We start from the raw sequence: 15,403 nt of genomic DNA on the forward strand, positions 1-15,403 counted from the left end.
AACCAAAAAAAAAAAAAAAAACACCAAAAAAACAAAACAAAAAACCCAGCAGTGCTTGAGCCCCAGCCCCATAGGTTTGGTGAGATTTCCAGAGGATGGCAGGTGCCTCTCCTGTGCAGGGATGCGGGAGTGGCTGCTGTGGGCCTGCCCTCGCCATCTGCCCAAGGCCTTGGGAGTCTGGTGCAATACGGCAGCTCAGGTGGGGCCTGGGGCCTGTGGCTTCTGGCTGACCGTGTGTGCAGTGTGGTCACGTGAGCATGGTCTGTTTCAGAGTCACTGTCAGCTGCTCACGGGGAACCTGAAGATTTCACAGCTCGTTAATTTATTGATGTTTGGCTGAAATCAAGTTTTACTTTTGAATTAAGAAACTTGAGCCAGGAAGCCCCTCATTTGCTTCTGTAGTGCCGGGGGCGGAACCCAGGACACACTACGCAAGAGCTCTATCACCAGCCCGGCGCCCTTGGATGAGGGTGAACCCTGTGAGCTGCCGGTGGGCTCCTTAGTCCCCCATCCGTCCCTGCATCCACTGCCTCATGCAGGATGAGTGTGAGGAGGGAGGGTGAAGGTTGGCTGTGGTTCTGTTTGTTTGTTTGTTTGGTACCTGCACTTGCAAGGCAGGCAGTGGAACCGCTGAGCTAAATCCCCGGCCCTGTTTTTGTTTTTGTTTTTTTGAGACGGGATCTCACAGTATGGTTCTTGCAAAAAAACTCCTGACATCTGATGCAGGGCTGAGAGCCCGCTGGGGCAGCTCTTGGGTAGGGACTGAAGGGAGGAAGGTGACTGAGTAGCTGGGACAGGGTCCTGGCCCCAAGTACAGCACGGACCTGTGCTGAGGACACTGCGCTGAGTCACTGAGCAAGCCGACTGGTGCTCGGCCCTGGCTGGGCCCAGCTGGTGTGGCAGATGGTGGAGAGGCCTCAGCCCAAGGAGCCCTTCCCAGAGCCTGCTTCCAGCCTCCCAGGGCCTTCTAGAGTTCAGGTCTGGAGCCTGGCCTGCATCTCCGCCTACAGCCCCACCTTCCTCCCACCCCATCTGGCTTCCTGGCCTAGCCTGGAGCTGCTGGGAAAGGCTCCACCTGGCCCAGGAGCCCTACTTTACTGTTCCTCTGGCGCATGCAGACTTATCACCTTCCTGACAGTGAACCAAAGCTAGAGGTCGAGTGGGAGCACCAGCCCCTCAGTGGAAGACTAGGCCTTGGGCTCTCTTCTGAGCACTTTGCTTTTAAAATTATTATTTTATTTTATTTTGTGGTACTAGGGCTTTCACAGTGAGCTGTGTCCCCAGCCCCACCCTTTTTTGTGTGCTACTGGGGATCGAACTCTGGTCCTTGCACTCACAAGGCAGGTGGAAGAACCACTGAGCCAGATCCCCGGCCCTATTTTTTGCTTTGAGGCAGAATCTGGTATGTCACTAAGTTGTGTCACTAAGTTCCCGTGCTGGGCCTGTACTTTTGATCATACTGCCTCAGCCTCCTAGAGTGTGCCCACCTGCCGGCTGATCCATCCCATTTCATAGCCAAAGAAACAGGTCCAGGAAAGTCCAGGGACTTGTCCAGGGTCACCCATCTAATAAAGGTTTGTGGCATCATCCAGACATAGACAGTTCCAGCCTGTGGAGTCCTGGATGTATCCTTTCTGGAAGCGGGGGAGAGTGTAAGATTGAGGAGGAGAGAAGAGCAGGAAGTCAGAGGGAAGACCCTCTTGCTCTTGAACAGCAGGTGGGAGACCTCTTGAGGAGGAAAGCCACCTTCCCACACCAGGGAAATTAGTGTCAGGCAGAAATGAGTCCCAGTAAAGTGTCAAGGTCACGTACCATACAGAATGAAGAGGTAAAAGGGCATGAGGCAGAGTAACATACCTCCGATGTGAAAGGTATGCCTGGAAGACATCAAAGCTGTGACTTTCAAAAGGAAATGAAGTGGGAAGGAAGCACACAGGGCGTGGAGTAGTGGGGCAGGGTGTCCCTACCATCGGTCTTGGTGGCTTCGAGCTCTGCCACCCAGCAAGCCATCAGCCAGACACACTTGGATGTAGAAGTCTGCACGTTTTTTTCAATGCTCGGGATGGGACCAGGGGCTCACACATGCTGAGCACCCTTCTGTACCACTGACCTACACCCCCAGGGCCCCCGATTAATGTTAAAAGTTTTTCACTGGTGAGGCACACCTGTGATCTCTGCTAGCTGGGGAGGCTGAAGCAGGGATCACAGTGTCAATCCCCTCCTGGGCTACATAGCAAGACCCCGTCTTAAAAACATAACAAACACATAAGTAATAATAAATTAAACTTATTTTCTCAGAAGCCCTGGCCACGTTTCGAGTGTTTAGTAGCCACATGTGGATAATCCAGAAATACAGCACATTAAAAATATTCCCAGGGCTGGGAATGCAGCTCAGTGGTGCAGCGCCTGGCAAGCTCGAGGCTCTGCTTTTGATTCTTGGCACCAAAAAAATAAAATAAAATAAAATAAAATATTCCCACCATCCTGGGAAGTTCTGTTGGACAATGCTGAGTTAGATATAAACAGGAAGATGCAGGCTGTGGATGAGGTGTTAAGCAGTAGGATGGGGAGGGGATCGTGGTAAGCAGAAAAGCTCGTGTCTCAGCATAGGAGAAATGTAACTTCTAGCCTGCTGAGCTCACAATCCCACGTCGAGACTGAAGCCGGGAACCAAAGGAGGAAGTTAGGAGAATTTCATTGGAAAATGGAAAGAAGAAAGGCTCCTGGATATCCAGGAGGGGTCCCAAAGTGGTGGCCACTGAGGCCCTTTGTAGGGGTCATTTTTACGGCAGAGTCACAGTGTGGGTACAGAGTGGGCCACGCTGCAGTCAGCCTGCAGGATCACAGGTACAGCCGCTCAGCTAGTAGTGGTCCAGAGGGACTCAGGTCACATAGCAAGGGTGCCTGGGAAGAGCAGAGGCGTTCAGGGAGGCGCTGGTGCCTGTCCCTCCCTGTGGTGAGGCTCCGTACAATCTAACCCCAGGCACTGTTTACAGCCTCAGATGCCTCCAGCACAATTCTGCCGTCTTTATTTTCCTGGCAACTCTCTCTCCAGGGCTCAGTTCCTCTCCTCTCAGACTGTACATTAACTTCCAATTTAGCCACCTGTAATAATCTAAAAGGGGCTAGACCTGGGATTTAGCCCAGTGGTTCTGGTGCCTGCCTCGAAAGCTCAAGGTTCCGAGTTCTATCCCCGGTACCAAAATAAATAAAGGGGGCAGCTGCTATTTGGCTCTTGGCAATTTTGCCACATGAGAATATAGGCCCAGTGTTGTATTGTTGGTCTTGTAATTCTTCCAGAGTGGCAGGAATTGAGAGCTTGTGAAAAGTCATCATTTCTTTTTTGGCAGTTCTGGGGCAAGGGCCTTTGCACTGAGTTCCATCCCCATCCCTTTTTGATTTTATTTTGAGATCTTCTCACTAAGTTTTTAAACTACCTAGAGTGAGTTTGAACTTGTGATCTTCCTACCTCAGCACTCCCAGAGTGCTGGGTTTACAGATGTGCACCACCACTCCTGGTTGAAAACTCATAATTTCTAAAAAGCAAAGCAAAACCCCACAAAATAGCCAGCGTGGTGGCACACGCCTGTAATCCCAGCACTGGGGAGGCTGAGGCAGGAGGATTGTCACAAATTCAAGACCAGCCCGGGACACCTAGTGAGTTCAAGGCCAGCCTGATCTACATAATAAGACCCTGCCTTAAAACAAGCAAACAAATCCATCAAATTTTACAGGTTGTATGGGTCAAGTAATACTCTTCTCTCAAGGCATTTTCCGGTCTTGATTCTGTGATATTTACTCCTGTGCGAAGCCGCACCCTTTGTGGTTCACTCATTCCTCACCTAAGTGGGAGGCTGGTGTGTGGCAGAATGAGGAACCACTTCTTTCCAGGGCGGCTTCCAAAATGTCTCATGGCTCAGGGTGTAATCGGTGGTAGAGCACTTGCCCCGTATGGTGTGTGTGATCCCTACCTGGGTCTGATCCCCAGCCCTGAAAAGTAAGAGAAAGAAGAGGAGAGTCTGACCTCACCTGTCAGGACCGGGCTCTGAGCTGCCTAGGAGCCTTGATTGCCTTTGTGTGACTCAAGGACGCTTTCAAAGTCCAGGAGGTGCGGTGGGGCTGAGCAGTAGGTGGGCTGTGACTTTCCTCAGCAGGCCACACAGCATTAAAGCACCCAGACTTCAGGGTGAGTAGGTACAGAAATGATTTACTCTGTTTCCTTTCCCTACCCTTCCCCCTCGCCCTGGGTGGAACAGGGAACCAAAGTATCTGAGAGCGGTCAATTTCCAACTGCCTAGAAAGGCAAGGGCTAAAGAAAAACGACAACACAGACTTGGGTAACCTTAAAGCAAAAGCGGGGCCAGGAGGTCAGTGCCTCAGAGTGGGCAAAGACAAGCAACCGGGATGTCTTCAGCTGGTGTCACCTTGTCGTAGAGCACAGCCTCACGGATCACTGAGGCCTCAGCTGTGACAGGAAGCAAACGGGGTTGTTTGCACAGGCTGCAGCCGGCTCTCGCACAAGGCAGCTTTGGGCCTTAGACAGCTAGAGTCATACTTTTTTTTTTAATTATGAAATGATTTTTTTCCCCCAAAGTCTATGTACGATGGCTCTTGACACCAAAGGTGATCACAGAGAAGAGAGACAACTGGGAAGGAAAGTACTGTACAGCAGTGCCTTGGCTCACAAACTTGATTGGTTTCATGATTTGGGGAGTTTGTATTTGTGTGGAGGAGAGTCACAGCCGCGTTTGTCACCCAAATACGGAGTTTGTGAACAGAGGAAAATCTTGTCAAACGCTTGTTGGCGAACTGAATTGTTTGCGAGTAGAAACGTTTGTGAGCTGAGGCATGAGTGCTGGAGTCACTCGCTGTGATACTGACCGCCTGCTGCGTGGGAGTGCAGTCAGGATGTCTGCGGAGCTGGGCTGCGTCCTAAGGTCCATCTGTCCCCCTTGGGTTGCTTACAGCACAGGAACTGGGAGGAGAGCTGACGCAAGACCTGGGAATACTGAGGCAAAAGTCGTTGGCCTCTAGAGGCACCAGAGAGTCAGACTGGAGCAGCAGGAAGGACGGAGAGGACAGAGACCCCCATCTCCTGGCCACTGCTGTGCGGTCGGATGGGCCTGTTGTCCTGGGTGGACAGTCCAGGAGGGGCCTGTGTACCGTCTGTGCCCATCTTCTGACTGGGCCTGGCTCTCCCGGCCCTGTGTCATTTCATGCCCTCCGCCCCGCACTCAGGTTTGGCCAGAGGTTAGGAGTCACCATGGCAAGCGAGGAGTCCATCTTCCGCATCCCCCCGTACCACTACATCCATGTGCTGGACCAGAACAGCAACGTGTCCCGCGTGGAGGTTGGGCCCAAGACCTACATCCGGCAGGACAACGAGAGGTGGGCTGCTCGATGCTCCTGTCCCCGCGAACGGGAGCTCTGTCTTGCACTTACCGCCTCTTTGGGGTGGGTCTGGGCTCTGGGCTCTCTCGCCCCTTCTCACCCTTTCTCACCCACAGGGTACTGTTTGCCCCGGTGCCCATGGTGACTGTCCCTCCACGCCACTACTGCACGGTGGCCAACCCCGTGTGCCGGGACGCCCAGGGCACTGTGCTGCTCGACGCCACAGGGCAAGTGCGGCTCCGCCATGCCGATCAGGAGATCCGGCTGGCCCAGGACCCCTTCCCCCTGTACCCGGGGGAGGTGCTGGAGAAGGTACCCATCTGGCTCCCGACTCTTCCACCTGTCCTGCGGGAAGCAGATGGCCGGGGAGGCGGAGGGGAGGGTTGTCCCGGTCTCCTGGGCAGGGCCGGCTCCTCGCCCCTCTCACCTTCCCTGCCACGCCTCCCTCCTCCCGGGGCTCACAGCCCCCGCTGGTCCACCTGTGTGGCTGTGCACAGTGGAGCCTCCGGACTGCTCAGTTGGTGCCAGGCGGGGACAGCAGGGATGGGCAGGACGCCATCACAGGCCTGGACTTCTGGCCAGGGCCTGGACCCAGCACATAAGCAGCCCATCTTCTTTCTGTTATGGTTCTACCTGGGCCTTCTTACCATTTTGTACCTTTCATGGTAATTTTTTTGGTACTGGGGATCAAACTCAGGTCCTTGAACTTGAGAGGCAGGCGGTGGAATCACTGAGCTAAATCCCTGGCATATTTTGTACCTTTTAACTCTTGAGTCCCTTTACTAACCAGTGCTGCTGCTACTGCTCCTCCTCCTTTTTTTTTTTTTTTGCAGTACTAGGGATTGGACCCAGAGAGCCTTTGTACTTCACTACTTCACCAGCCCTTTAAAAAAAATTTTTTTTAAATTTTTGGACATGGTCTCCCTAAATCACTAAGTTGCCCAGGCTAGGCTCAAACTTGGGATCCTCCTGTCTCACCCTCCCAGAGTGGTAGACTTGCAGGCATGCACCACCACACCCAGCCTAATCAGTGCTGCTTGATCTTGAACACATACAGGAGGTTCTAGGAGCTGTTAGAGCCATTCTTGGCCACTAGATGCAGTGGAATGAGGGAGAATATGTGTGGGAAAAGAGGGACAGATTCCAGCATTAACCTTTTTTTTTTGGTATTTTTGAGACAGGGTCTCACTATGTTGTTGAGATTGACGTGGAGCTCACTATGTAGCCCAGTCTGGTCTCAAACTCATAGTGATCCTCCTGCCTCAGGCGAGTGCTGGGATTGCAGATGTGCTCCACCACGCCTGGCAAAAGTTGTTTTTTGGGGGGTGGGTAATGGGGATCAAACGTGGATCCTTGTGCTTCGGAGACAGGTGCCAGAACCACTGAACTAAATCCCCAGCCCTCCAGCATTAACCTTTAAGGAATCTGAGTGGGGAGTAGTGATCCTTTACTGTTCTTACAACTTCTTTAAGTCTGAAACTGTCAAAATTGAAAAGCTTTTTCAAAATCTACATTCAATGTCAAGTGTGGAAGTGCATGCCTGTAATCTCAGCACTCGGGAGGCTAAGGCAGGAGGATCACCATGAGTTCGAGGCCAGCCTGGGCTACATAGCGAGACCCTGTCTAAAAAAAAAAACCAAACAAATATTCAGGCCCCCTGAGTCCCCTTTTGGGCTGGAAGCAGTACTTGTGCTCCCAAGGGCTGAGAAGCAAAATGTTCTTCATCATCGTCACCTTGCTCCGACCTCTGCTTCCCAGGAGCTCTGCCGTCCAGCTCCTACAGCCCCAGCCCTGGGCAGCAGGGCCATACACAGCCCCACCCCACACCTCAGCTCCTGCATCTTCGTTGCAGGGTTCAGCCTTGCTCTCCCATGCAGCTTTCCAGCCTCCAGACCTCACCACCTCCTCCCTGCCCTCCTCTCTCCCCACCCTCTCACAAGCTCTCAGCTTTCCTCACCCATCTTCTTTCCCCACTCTACTGGACTTTACTATTTTTAACACTTTCTTTTTCAGTCTTCCCACTGAGCTTCATCTTGGCACCTACTCACTCTTTTTCCTGCCTGCCTGCCTCCCTTTCCCTTCTCCCTCTCTCTTTCCCCTGCTCTTTCCCTCCCTCCCTTCCCCTCTCTTTTTTTTTCTCTCTCTCTTTCTTTCCCCATCCCCACCCCCATTTTGGATAGGGTCTCCTTAAGTTTTCCAGGTTGGGCTTGAATTTATGATCCTCCTGCCTCAGCCTCCCTTAGTAATGGGTGCCTTCACTTCTAGCCTCATTTTAACTCTTCTCACAAACAGTCTAGTGCTCTTGGCCTGCAGCAAAGCCCTGACTCAGGGCCAGGGTTGCTTCCCCACTGCTGTTCCATTGGACAGTTGTGACCACATGGACAAGACCCCCCAGCCTCACAGTAGCTCAAGTTTGAGGGCTTATTCCTGTCCAAACTCTGTTCATCAGCTTCTTCCTTGCCAGCCAGTTTCCCTGTTTTTCTGTCTGCTTCCAAATATTTCTCATTTTCATCCCTCTTCCTATTTTCTACCCCTTTACTCTTGTTTTCTATCCTCTTACTCTGTTTGTTTTTTGAGACAGGGTCTCGCTACGTAGGTTAGGCTGGCCTGGAACTCATAGTCATCCTCCTGTCTCAGCCTCTTGAGTGCTGGGATTACAGGTGAGCACCACCATGCCCAGCTACCCCCTTACTCTTAAACAACCTGGTCACCTGCAGAATTGAAGCTATCTGAGCCAGGCATGGTGACACACACCTGTAATCCTGGCACTCAGAAAGGCAGAGACAGGAGACAGAAGTTTGAGCCCAGCTTGAACAATTTCGTGAAACCTTGCTGAGACCATGTCTCAAAATAAAAAAAGGGCTGGGACTTGTCTGCCAGAAAAAAAAATTTTTTTTTAGTGTTAGTGTTTAAAAAAAAATTTTTTTTTTTAAATTGAGACCAGGGCTGGGGATTTAGCTCAGTGGTTCCGCTGTCTACCTCACAAGCTCAAGGTCCCAAGTTCAATCCCCAGTACCAAAAAAAAATTTGAGACCATCTGAAGTCAACTGTAGTGGCACACGCAGGTAGTCCTAGCTTCTTAGGAGGCTCAAGCATGGGGATCGCTTGAACTCAACAGTTTGAAACCAGCCTAGGCCACAGACAAGGCCCTGTTTTTTTTTGTTGTTGTTGTTGTTTTAATGCAGCCATCTGGCAGGATCTCTTTCTGTGTCACATCCCTACCTTATACCTGCCCTTGTCTCTCTCCTACCTATGGGATCCATGAAGAGAGTCCCCTACATCAGGTGGGCCCAGGAATGAACACTCAGTCCTCACTTGTCACTTCTGTCTTCCCATTCTTTTTTTTTTTTTTTTTGCATTACTGAGAATTGAACCCAGTACTTTTGTATTAAACTACATCTCCAGCCCAATTTTTAATTTTTAAAAATTTGACACAGATCAGGGCCGGGGATTTAGCTCAGTGGCACCATGCTTGCCTTGCAAAGTGCACAGTCCTGAGTTCCACACTCCGCCAAAGAAAAAAAATTTTTTTTTTGACCCAAGTTCTCACTAAGGTGCCCAGGCTGGGGTCGAACTTGCAATCCTCCTGCCTCAGCCACCCAGAATGCTAGGATTATAGGTGTGTGCTGCCATGCTTGACTCTTCATTGTCTTTAATTTCTCCATCTTTCCCTTAAAGGCTGCCTTTGTAAGCTATAAACTGTCATGTTAAAGCATGTGTTCATAGCCCATCAAATCTGATTTCTCCACCAGTCCCTGCTGTCCGCTGTCTGTTCTCCATTCCCGGCTGCTGTCCATCTACAATAAACACTTCCGTAAATGTCTGCATAGCGTAAGCGTTCATAGAAAAGGGCTATGGGCTGTGAACTCTGCATAGAGGCTACTGTGCCATGCATCTTCAACCCCCAGGGCACTCTGCTACAGTCTCATGCGGTTCTGTGTGGTTGAGAAGTACACCATTCCTTGCCCAGCAGTGGCGCATCCTGTAATCCTGGCGATTTGGGAAGTTTAAGGCAGCAGGATCACGCGTTTGAGGCCATCCTAGGCCACTTAGCTAGACCTTGTCCCAGACAATGGAGAAGGGCTGGGGATGCAGCTCAGTGACAGGGCACTGGGCTTCCATCAACAGTACGAAAAGAGAAAAAAAGTTCAGCTGATCCCTCATTGAGTGTCCTGTATATTAGAGAAAACAGTGCTGTAACCAGATGTCCTTGTTTGCATGTCCTTGGGCAGCTAGATTTTTTTTTTTTTTGGTACTGGAGATCGAACTCGGGTCCTTGTGCTTGCAAGGCAGGCGGCGGCACCACTGAGCTAAATCACTGGCCCTAGATTTTTTTTTTTTTTTAGGAGAAGAAACTAAAAAGCATTGCTGGGTGCTAGGATGTATACACCCACTTTTGTGGATATGAGTCCCCTTTGTAGCTCTGCTGCTTTCTTTTTCCTACCTCGTCTTTGGCAACAACTTGTGCTTGATGTTCTCAGCTGTTATCCTCTACAAGCCCAGTCCCTTCCACTGACCTGGCTTTGGCGAAGCTTTAACACTTCCTGTCTGCAGGTGCACTGGTGTGGTGGTGCACACCTGCAATCCCAGTACTCAGGAGGCTGAGGCAGGAGTTGAAGGCCAGCCTGAACTGAACTATGTAGTGAGACCCTGTCTCTAAATGAATAAATAAGGGCTGAAGGTGTAGCTTAATGGTAGAGTACTTGCCTAGCATGTGTGAAGCCCCAAGTTTATGGTAACTTTTTTTTTCTTTTCCCGTACCAGGAATTGAACTCAGGACCTTGCACTTATGAGGCAGGCAAGGTGCCACTGAACTAAATCCCCAGTCTCCCAAATTTAAACCCTAGTGCTGAAAACAAAATTATTTTAAATATAAAATTTTACTCTGCAGATGTCTTTTTCCATCTTTTTAGCTGTCCCCCCCGCTAGACATCACCTGTCCCTGAGATCTATTGTGCGCCCTCATTGTCATGGCTTTGCCTCCTGCATCTAAACAGAAGCTGTCCACCCCATCCTCAGCTGTGAGCTGGATTGTGGGTCCCCTGACCGCCTGCAGGACCCCTCTCCTGGCTCTTCTGATGCCCCATCCTGGGCCTGCAAAGCTCTCCATGCCCCCAGCTCTCTTCTCCCTTGCTCATTTCTTTTTAAGTCTCCAGTGTCTTTTTACTCGAAATATGAAACATAAAATCAAATTACAAACATGCCAAAAGACAGGCTTTCCTCCCTTACTCTCTGTCTCACTTGGTAATATTCTGGGTACCCAGGCTCCTGAGCTGGAGCCTGCAGTGGTGTGGGGGGACAGACTGGAGGGAGATGGGTGACAGCCAGGTCAGTGAGGGCAGTGTTTCCACGTCCAGGCAAGGGGATGGTAGCTTGGACCAGGTCCGCGACAGGGCTGGAAGTGCCCAGAGCTTGGACCCCTGGACTGCTCCCCCAGAGTTGCAGCCTTTCCTGCTGCACCCCATCTCTGGGACTTTTCTGGTTTCCCCTCTGAGCATCTGCAGTGCCCTCACCATGGCATGGTCTGCAGACTCCTTGGAGAGATGGGTCTGCATCTTCCTGGTCACCCTGTGGGACTGAAACTTCAGGACACCGGATTGGAACGCTGTGCCCGGTGGCCTCAGGTGGACTCAGCTTCCCTCAGCTTCGTCTCCACCTCCCCAGCCTGAGGGAGCAGGCAGCCTAAGCCCCGTTCTCATTGTACATCTCTGCACCTCTGCTCTTCACGTGCTGTGTGACCTTGATCACAACCCCCAACCGCTGAGTCTCTCTTTCTATTCCTGCCTCTGGCAGAGCATTGTCAAAGGCCATATGAAATCGTGTTTTTAGAGACCTTCCTACAAACTGTTAAAAGGTTCATCTGCTTTTCACCACACCCTCCTGATGGAGGGAGGCTGAGGACTGCAGCACAAGTGGGTTTTCGTAGGAGGTGAGGTGACCTTGAAAACAAAACCTTCAGCTTGGAACTCACGGAGAGTGGTTTATACCTGTCCACCTCAGGCTAGAGGGCTGCAGTGCACCCTGGGCTGTGAATCACTGGCCTGGTTTCCAGATATTTTCCTACATCTGGAAGCCTCTCCTGTGTCCCTCTCAGATTCTGAGCTAAAGGAACCCTCAGCACCCTGCACAGGAAGGCGCACTCTTGGCCTGCTGTGTGCTCAACCCCGTCCTCAGCTCTTGGGACCACGCGAGCCTTCGTTACGTGGGAGCCTGCAAAGGCCAGGCCATAGCTGAGGCAGAGTAAGATTCTGTCTCCACACATAATTTAGGTGGGCTGGGAGTGGAGCTCAGCTGTAGACCGCTTATCTAGCATGCCTGAAGCCTTGGTTCAATCCCCAGCTTCAAAGGGCGGGGGGAAAGCATTTATTTACTTATTTATTTATTTTTGGTTTTTTGAGATAGGGTCTCACTATGTAGTTGAGACTGACCTGGAACTCACTTTGTAACCCAGACTGGTCTCGCCTCCTGCGTGCTGGGATCACAGGCGTGCACCACCATGCCCAGCTCAAAAAAGTATTTTTCTACGCCATGGGCTTTGACCTCCAGGTATGACTGCCCCAATACCCCCCTAGGTCATCACACCGCTGCAGGTGGTGTTGCCCAACACCGCCCTGCACCTGAAGGCGCTGCTGGACTTCGTGGATAAAAATGGAGACAAGGTGGTGGCGGGGGATGAGTGGCTGTTTGAGGGACCTGGTGAGTCCTCTGTGTCCGCCCCCTGGGCCCGAACATCCTGCCTTCCCACTGTTGCCCACACTGCCTCCCTCCCCAGGCACCTACATCCCCCAGAAGGAGGTGGAGGTCGTGGAGATCATTCAAGCCACGGTCGTCAAACCCAACCAGGCCCTGCGGCTGCGGGCCCGCAAGGAGTGCTGGGACCGGGACGGCAAGGAGAGGGTGACAGGTGGGTCTTGGGCCCCCTGACTGCAGCGGCCGGGGAGGCGCAAGAGCCCCTTGCAGCCACAGCCCATGGCCCACTGATCGCACTGGCGTGGTCTCTCCCACCCCTTCTCTGTGTGTCAGGAGCAGTAGCTGAGTCTTCTCTGCTTCCAGAGCAAGACATATGTTCAAATACAGTGAACAAATGCAGCATCTGTTCACCAGATGTGGTTCTCGATGCTTACAGATTGTAACTGGTTTAGCTCTCTGATAACCTCAAGGTGCGGACTACTGTTCCCATTTTCCATGAAACAAGACTGAGGTGTCAGGCTGCTTGCCTGGGCTGTGTGGCCGTGCAGGACTTGCTCTAAAAAAAGAAAACATCTGTAACTGTCTGTCTTTTTCCCTCTGTCTGTCTCTCTCCCGCCGGAGGTGGGGTGGGGCTGTGCCCTAAACTACATCCTTACCCTGTGTGATTTTTTTTTCTTTTTTTTTTTTTGAGGCATGGTTTCACTAAGTGGCTAAAAGTTGCCCAGGCTGGGGTTTAACTTGTGATCTTTCTGCCTTAGCCTCTATTAGTGCTAGGATTACAGGCCTGTGCCCCTGTGCCTGTGCCCTGCTTGCTACTCTTTGGTTTTGGTTTGGTTTGGTTATTTTGTTTTCTGTTTCTTTTGAGACAGAGTCTCTCTCTGTAGCCCAAGCCAGCCTTTAACTCATTCATAGCAAAACTCCTGCCTCAGCCTCTTGGTCTAAGACCCGCCAGTGCACTGTTCTCTCTGGTGGGAAGGGGCGGCTGGAGGGCTCGGTGACCTCACCTTCCTCTCTCCCTTGCCCAGGGGAAGAGTGGTTGGTGCGCTCAGTGGGTGCATATCTCCCAGCCGTGTTTGAGGAGGTCTTGGACTTGGTGGATGCTGTGACGCTTACAGAAAAGGTTTGTTCCCCAGGGCGGTGGGTTAAGGGGCCAGTGGGGAAGCTCCAAGAGAGTGGAGAGTGGTGGGAGGCGGTGTGAGAGTAAAAGAGTGTCAATATTTTTAGGGTCACTTAAAAAAATTAGGGGCCAGGTCACCTGGGGGTGCTGTCTCCAGGCGTGGGGCCTGCAGCCTTGTTGAGGGCTGGGGGAGGCCCCTCATAGCCGTGTCTCCGCTGCAGACAGCCCTGCACCTCCGGGCACTCCAGAACTTCCAGGATGTGCAGGGTGTGGCCCGCCGCACTGGGGAGGAATGGCTGGTGACCGTGCGGGACACCGCAGCCCATGTGCCGGACGTCCATGAAGAGGTGCTGGGGGTTGTGCCCATCACAACCCTGGGCCCCCGACACTACTGTGTGGTGCTCGACCCAGTGGGACCAGATGGCAAGAACCAGCTGGGACAGAAGCGTGTCATCAAGGTAACCCCCCAGGACCAGAGGGCTGTCCCCATTGATTCCCTAGCAGCCCCCACCTGACCCCTTGGCCCTCAGGGACTTCTGCACCTGGCCACCTGCAACTCACCCACGTTCCCGCCTGAGTTCTTGAATCTGTCATCCCGTAAAGTCTCGGGGTTTTCACTCCTGACACTCAATCTCCTACCCCACCCTTTTTTCCCAGTACTGAGGATTACACCCAGGGCCCCCTCCAGCATCTTTTTACTTCAGACAGGGTCTCATTAAGCTGCTAAATTTTCCAGGGTAGGTGGAGTTTTTTTGGGTTTTTTTTTTTTTTTTTTTTTGGTACTGGGGATTGAACTCGGATCCTTGCAGAATCACTGAGCTAAATCCAGCCCTGGGTGGAACTTTTGGTCCTCCTGCCTCGGCTTCCCTGAGTGCTGGAATTACAGGCGTGTGCCACCATGCCTGGCTGGCTCTAGGTGTGTGAACACCAGTAGAGGCTGGGTAGTAGAGAGTAATTACAGCTTTGTGACTGCACAGTATCTGTTGAAACTATTCAGCTCAGCTGTTGCGTCATGAATGCAGCGTAGACGATACGTACACAGAGGAGTGCGTGGAATACTTATTTTATTTGCTAAAATAAGAGCCAGAAAAAGTAAAACACAACCCAAATGTTCACTAGTGGATGGGTGGATAAAAAAACAACACCGGTGGTGTACCTATACAATGGGTATCATTCATCTATGAAAAGAAGTGGAGTACTTGCACACACTATGGCACAGAATTGAAAACTTGCTAAATGCAAGAACCAAGACAGAAAGAGCACATGCTGTAAAGTTACATTTATGTGCAAGGTTCAGAATTGGCAAACTCAGAGAGCAGAAGTAGACTGGTGGTTGTGAGGTAATAGGTAGTTGGTGGGTGGGGTTTGGTAGTAATTAGCTACCTTGGTACAGGTTTTCTTTTCAGGGTTATGAGAATACCCTAGGTTTACAAGGCTGTAGTAGTTGGACAACTCTGAATATACTAAATTTGTGTACTGTACAGTTGTATTCATTTTATACTCCAGATGGGTAGATTTTGTATGTGGATTGTACTCATGTGTCCTGTCTCAGTAAAATACAGCTGGCCTCCCTGTCTATGGGTCTACATCTACATATTCAACTGCCTTGGGATGCACATATTTGGAAAAATAGTTGTCTGTCCTGAATAGGTACAGACTTGTCCTCTGTTGTTACTCACATGATAGCACAATATAACAACTACTTATATAGCACTTACATTGTATTAGGTATTATCAGGAATCTAGGAATGATTTAAGCTATGTGGGAGACCAGGTATGTGTACAGCTGTGATCCCAGATGCCGGGAAGCTGAGGCAGGAGGATCACAAGTTTAGGCCAGCCCGGGCAATTTAATAAGATCCCCCATTTCAAAATAAAGAAGTTCTGGGCCAGGTATGGTGACACACACCTGTAATTGAAGCACTTAAAGAGGCTGAGCCAGGAGAATTAAAAGTTTGAGCCCATTGGTAACAGTTTAGCAAGACCCTGTCTCAAAAAATAACACAGCATAGAGTAGCTGGGGGTGTAGTTCAGTGCAGTGCCCCTGCATTCAGTCCCCAGGACTGTGAAAAAACGTTCTCGTGCTATAGCTCAGTGGTAGGAGCTCAGTGGTAAAACACTTTCTTAGCATGTATGGCCCCCTGGGCTCAATCCCCAGTTCAGGTGTGTGTGTGTGTGTGTGTGTGTGTGTGTGTGTGTGTGTGT

The 15,403-nt window shown here is 51.1% G+C and overlaps 1 protein-coding gene across 1 annotated transcript in view; it reads left to right on the forward strand.

The window, feature by feature from the left end:
* Positions 1-15,403, forward strand: part of Mvp (major vault protein) — a 25,939-nt gene that overhangs the window by 4,276 nt on the left and 6,260 nt on the right. The window contains exons 2-7 of the mRNA XM_033758502.1: positions 5,239-5,388; positions 5,508-5,703; positions 11,964-12,087; positions 12,164-12,295; positions 13,107-13,201; positions 13,420-13,656. Of these exons, the coding sequence (XP_033614393.1) occupies positions 5,239-5,388; positions 5,508-5,703; positions 11,964-12,087; positions 12,164-12,295; positions 13,107-13,201; positions 13,420-13,656 (934 nt within the window). The remainder of the gene's footprint in view (positions 1-5,238; positions 5,389-5,507; positions 5,704-11,963; positions 12,088-12,163; positions 12,296-13,106; positions 13,202-13,419; positions 13,657-15,403) is intronic.

The sequence above is a fragment of the Fukomys damarensis genome, unplaced genomic scaffold (genome assembly GCF_012274545.1).
Source record: "Fukomys damarensis isolate Sample0158 unplaced genomic scaffold, DMR_v1.0_HiC HiC_scaffold_34, whole genome shotgun sequence".
Lineage (NCBI taxonomy): Eukaryota > Metazoa > Chordata > Mammalia > Rodentia > Bathyergidae > Fukomys > Fukomys damarensis.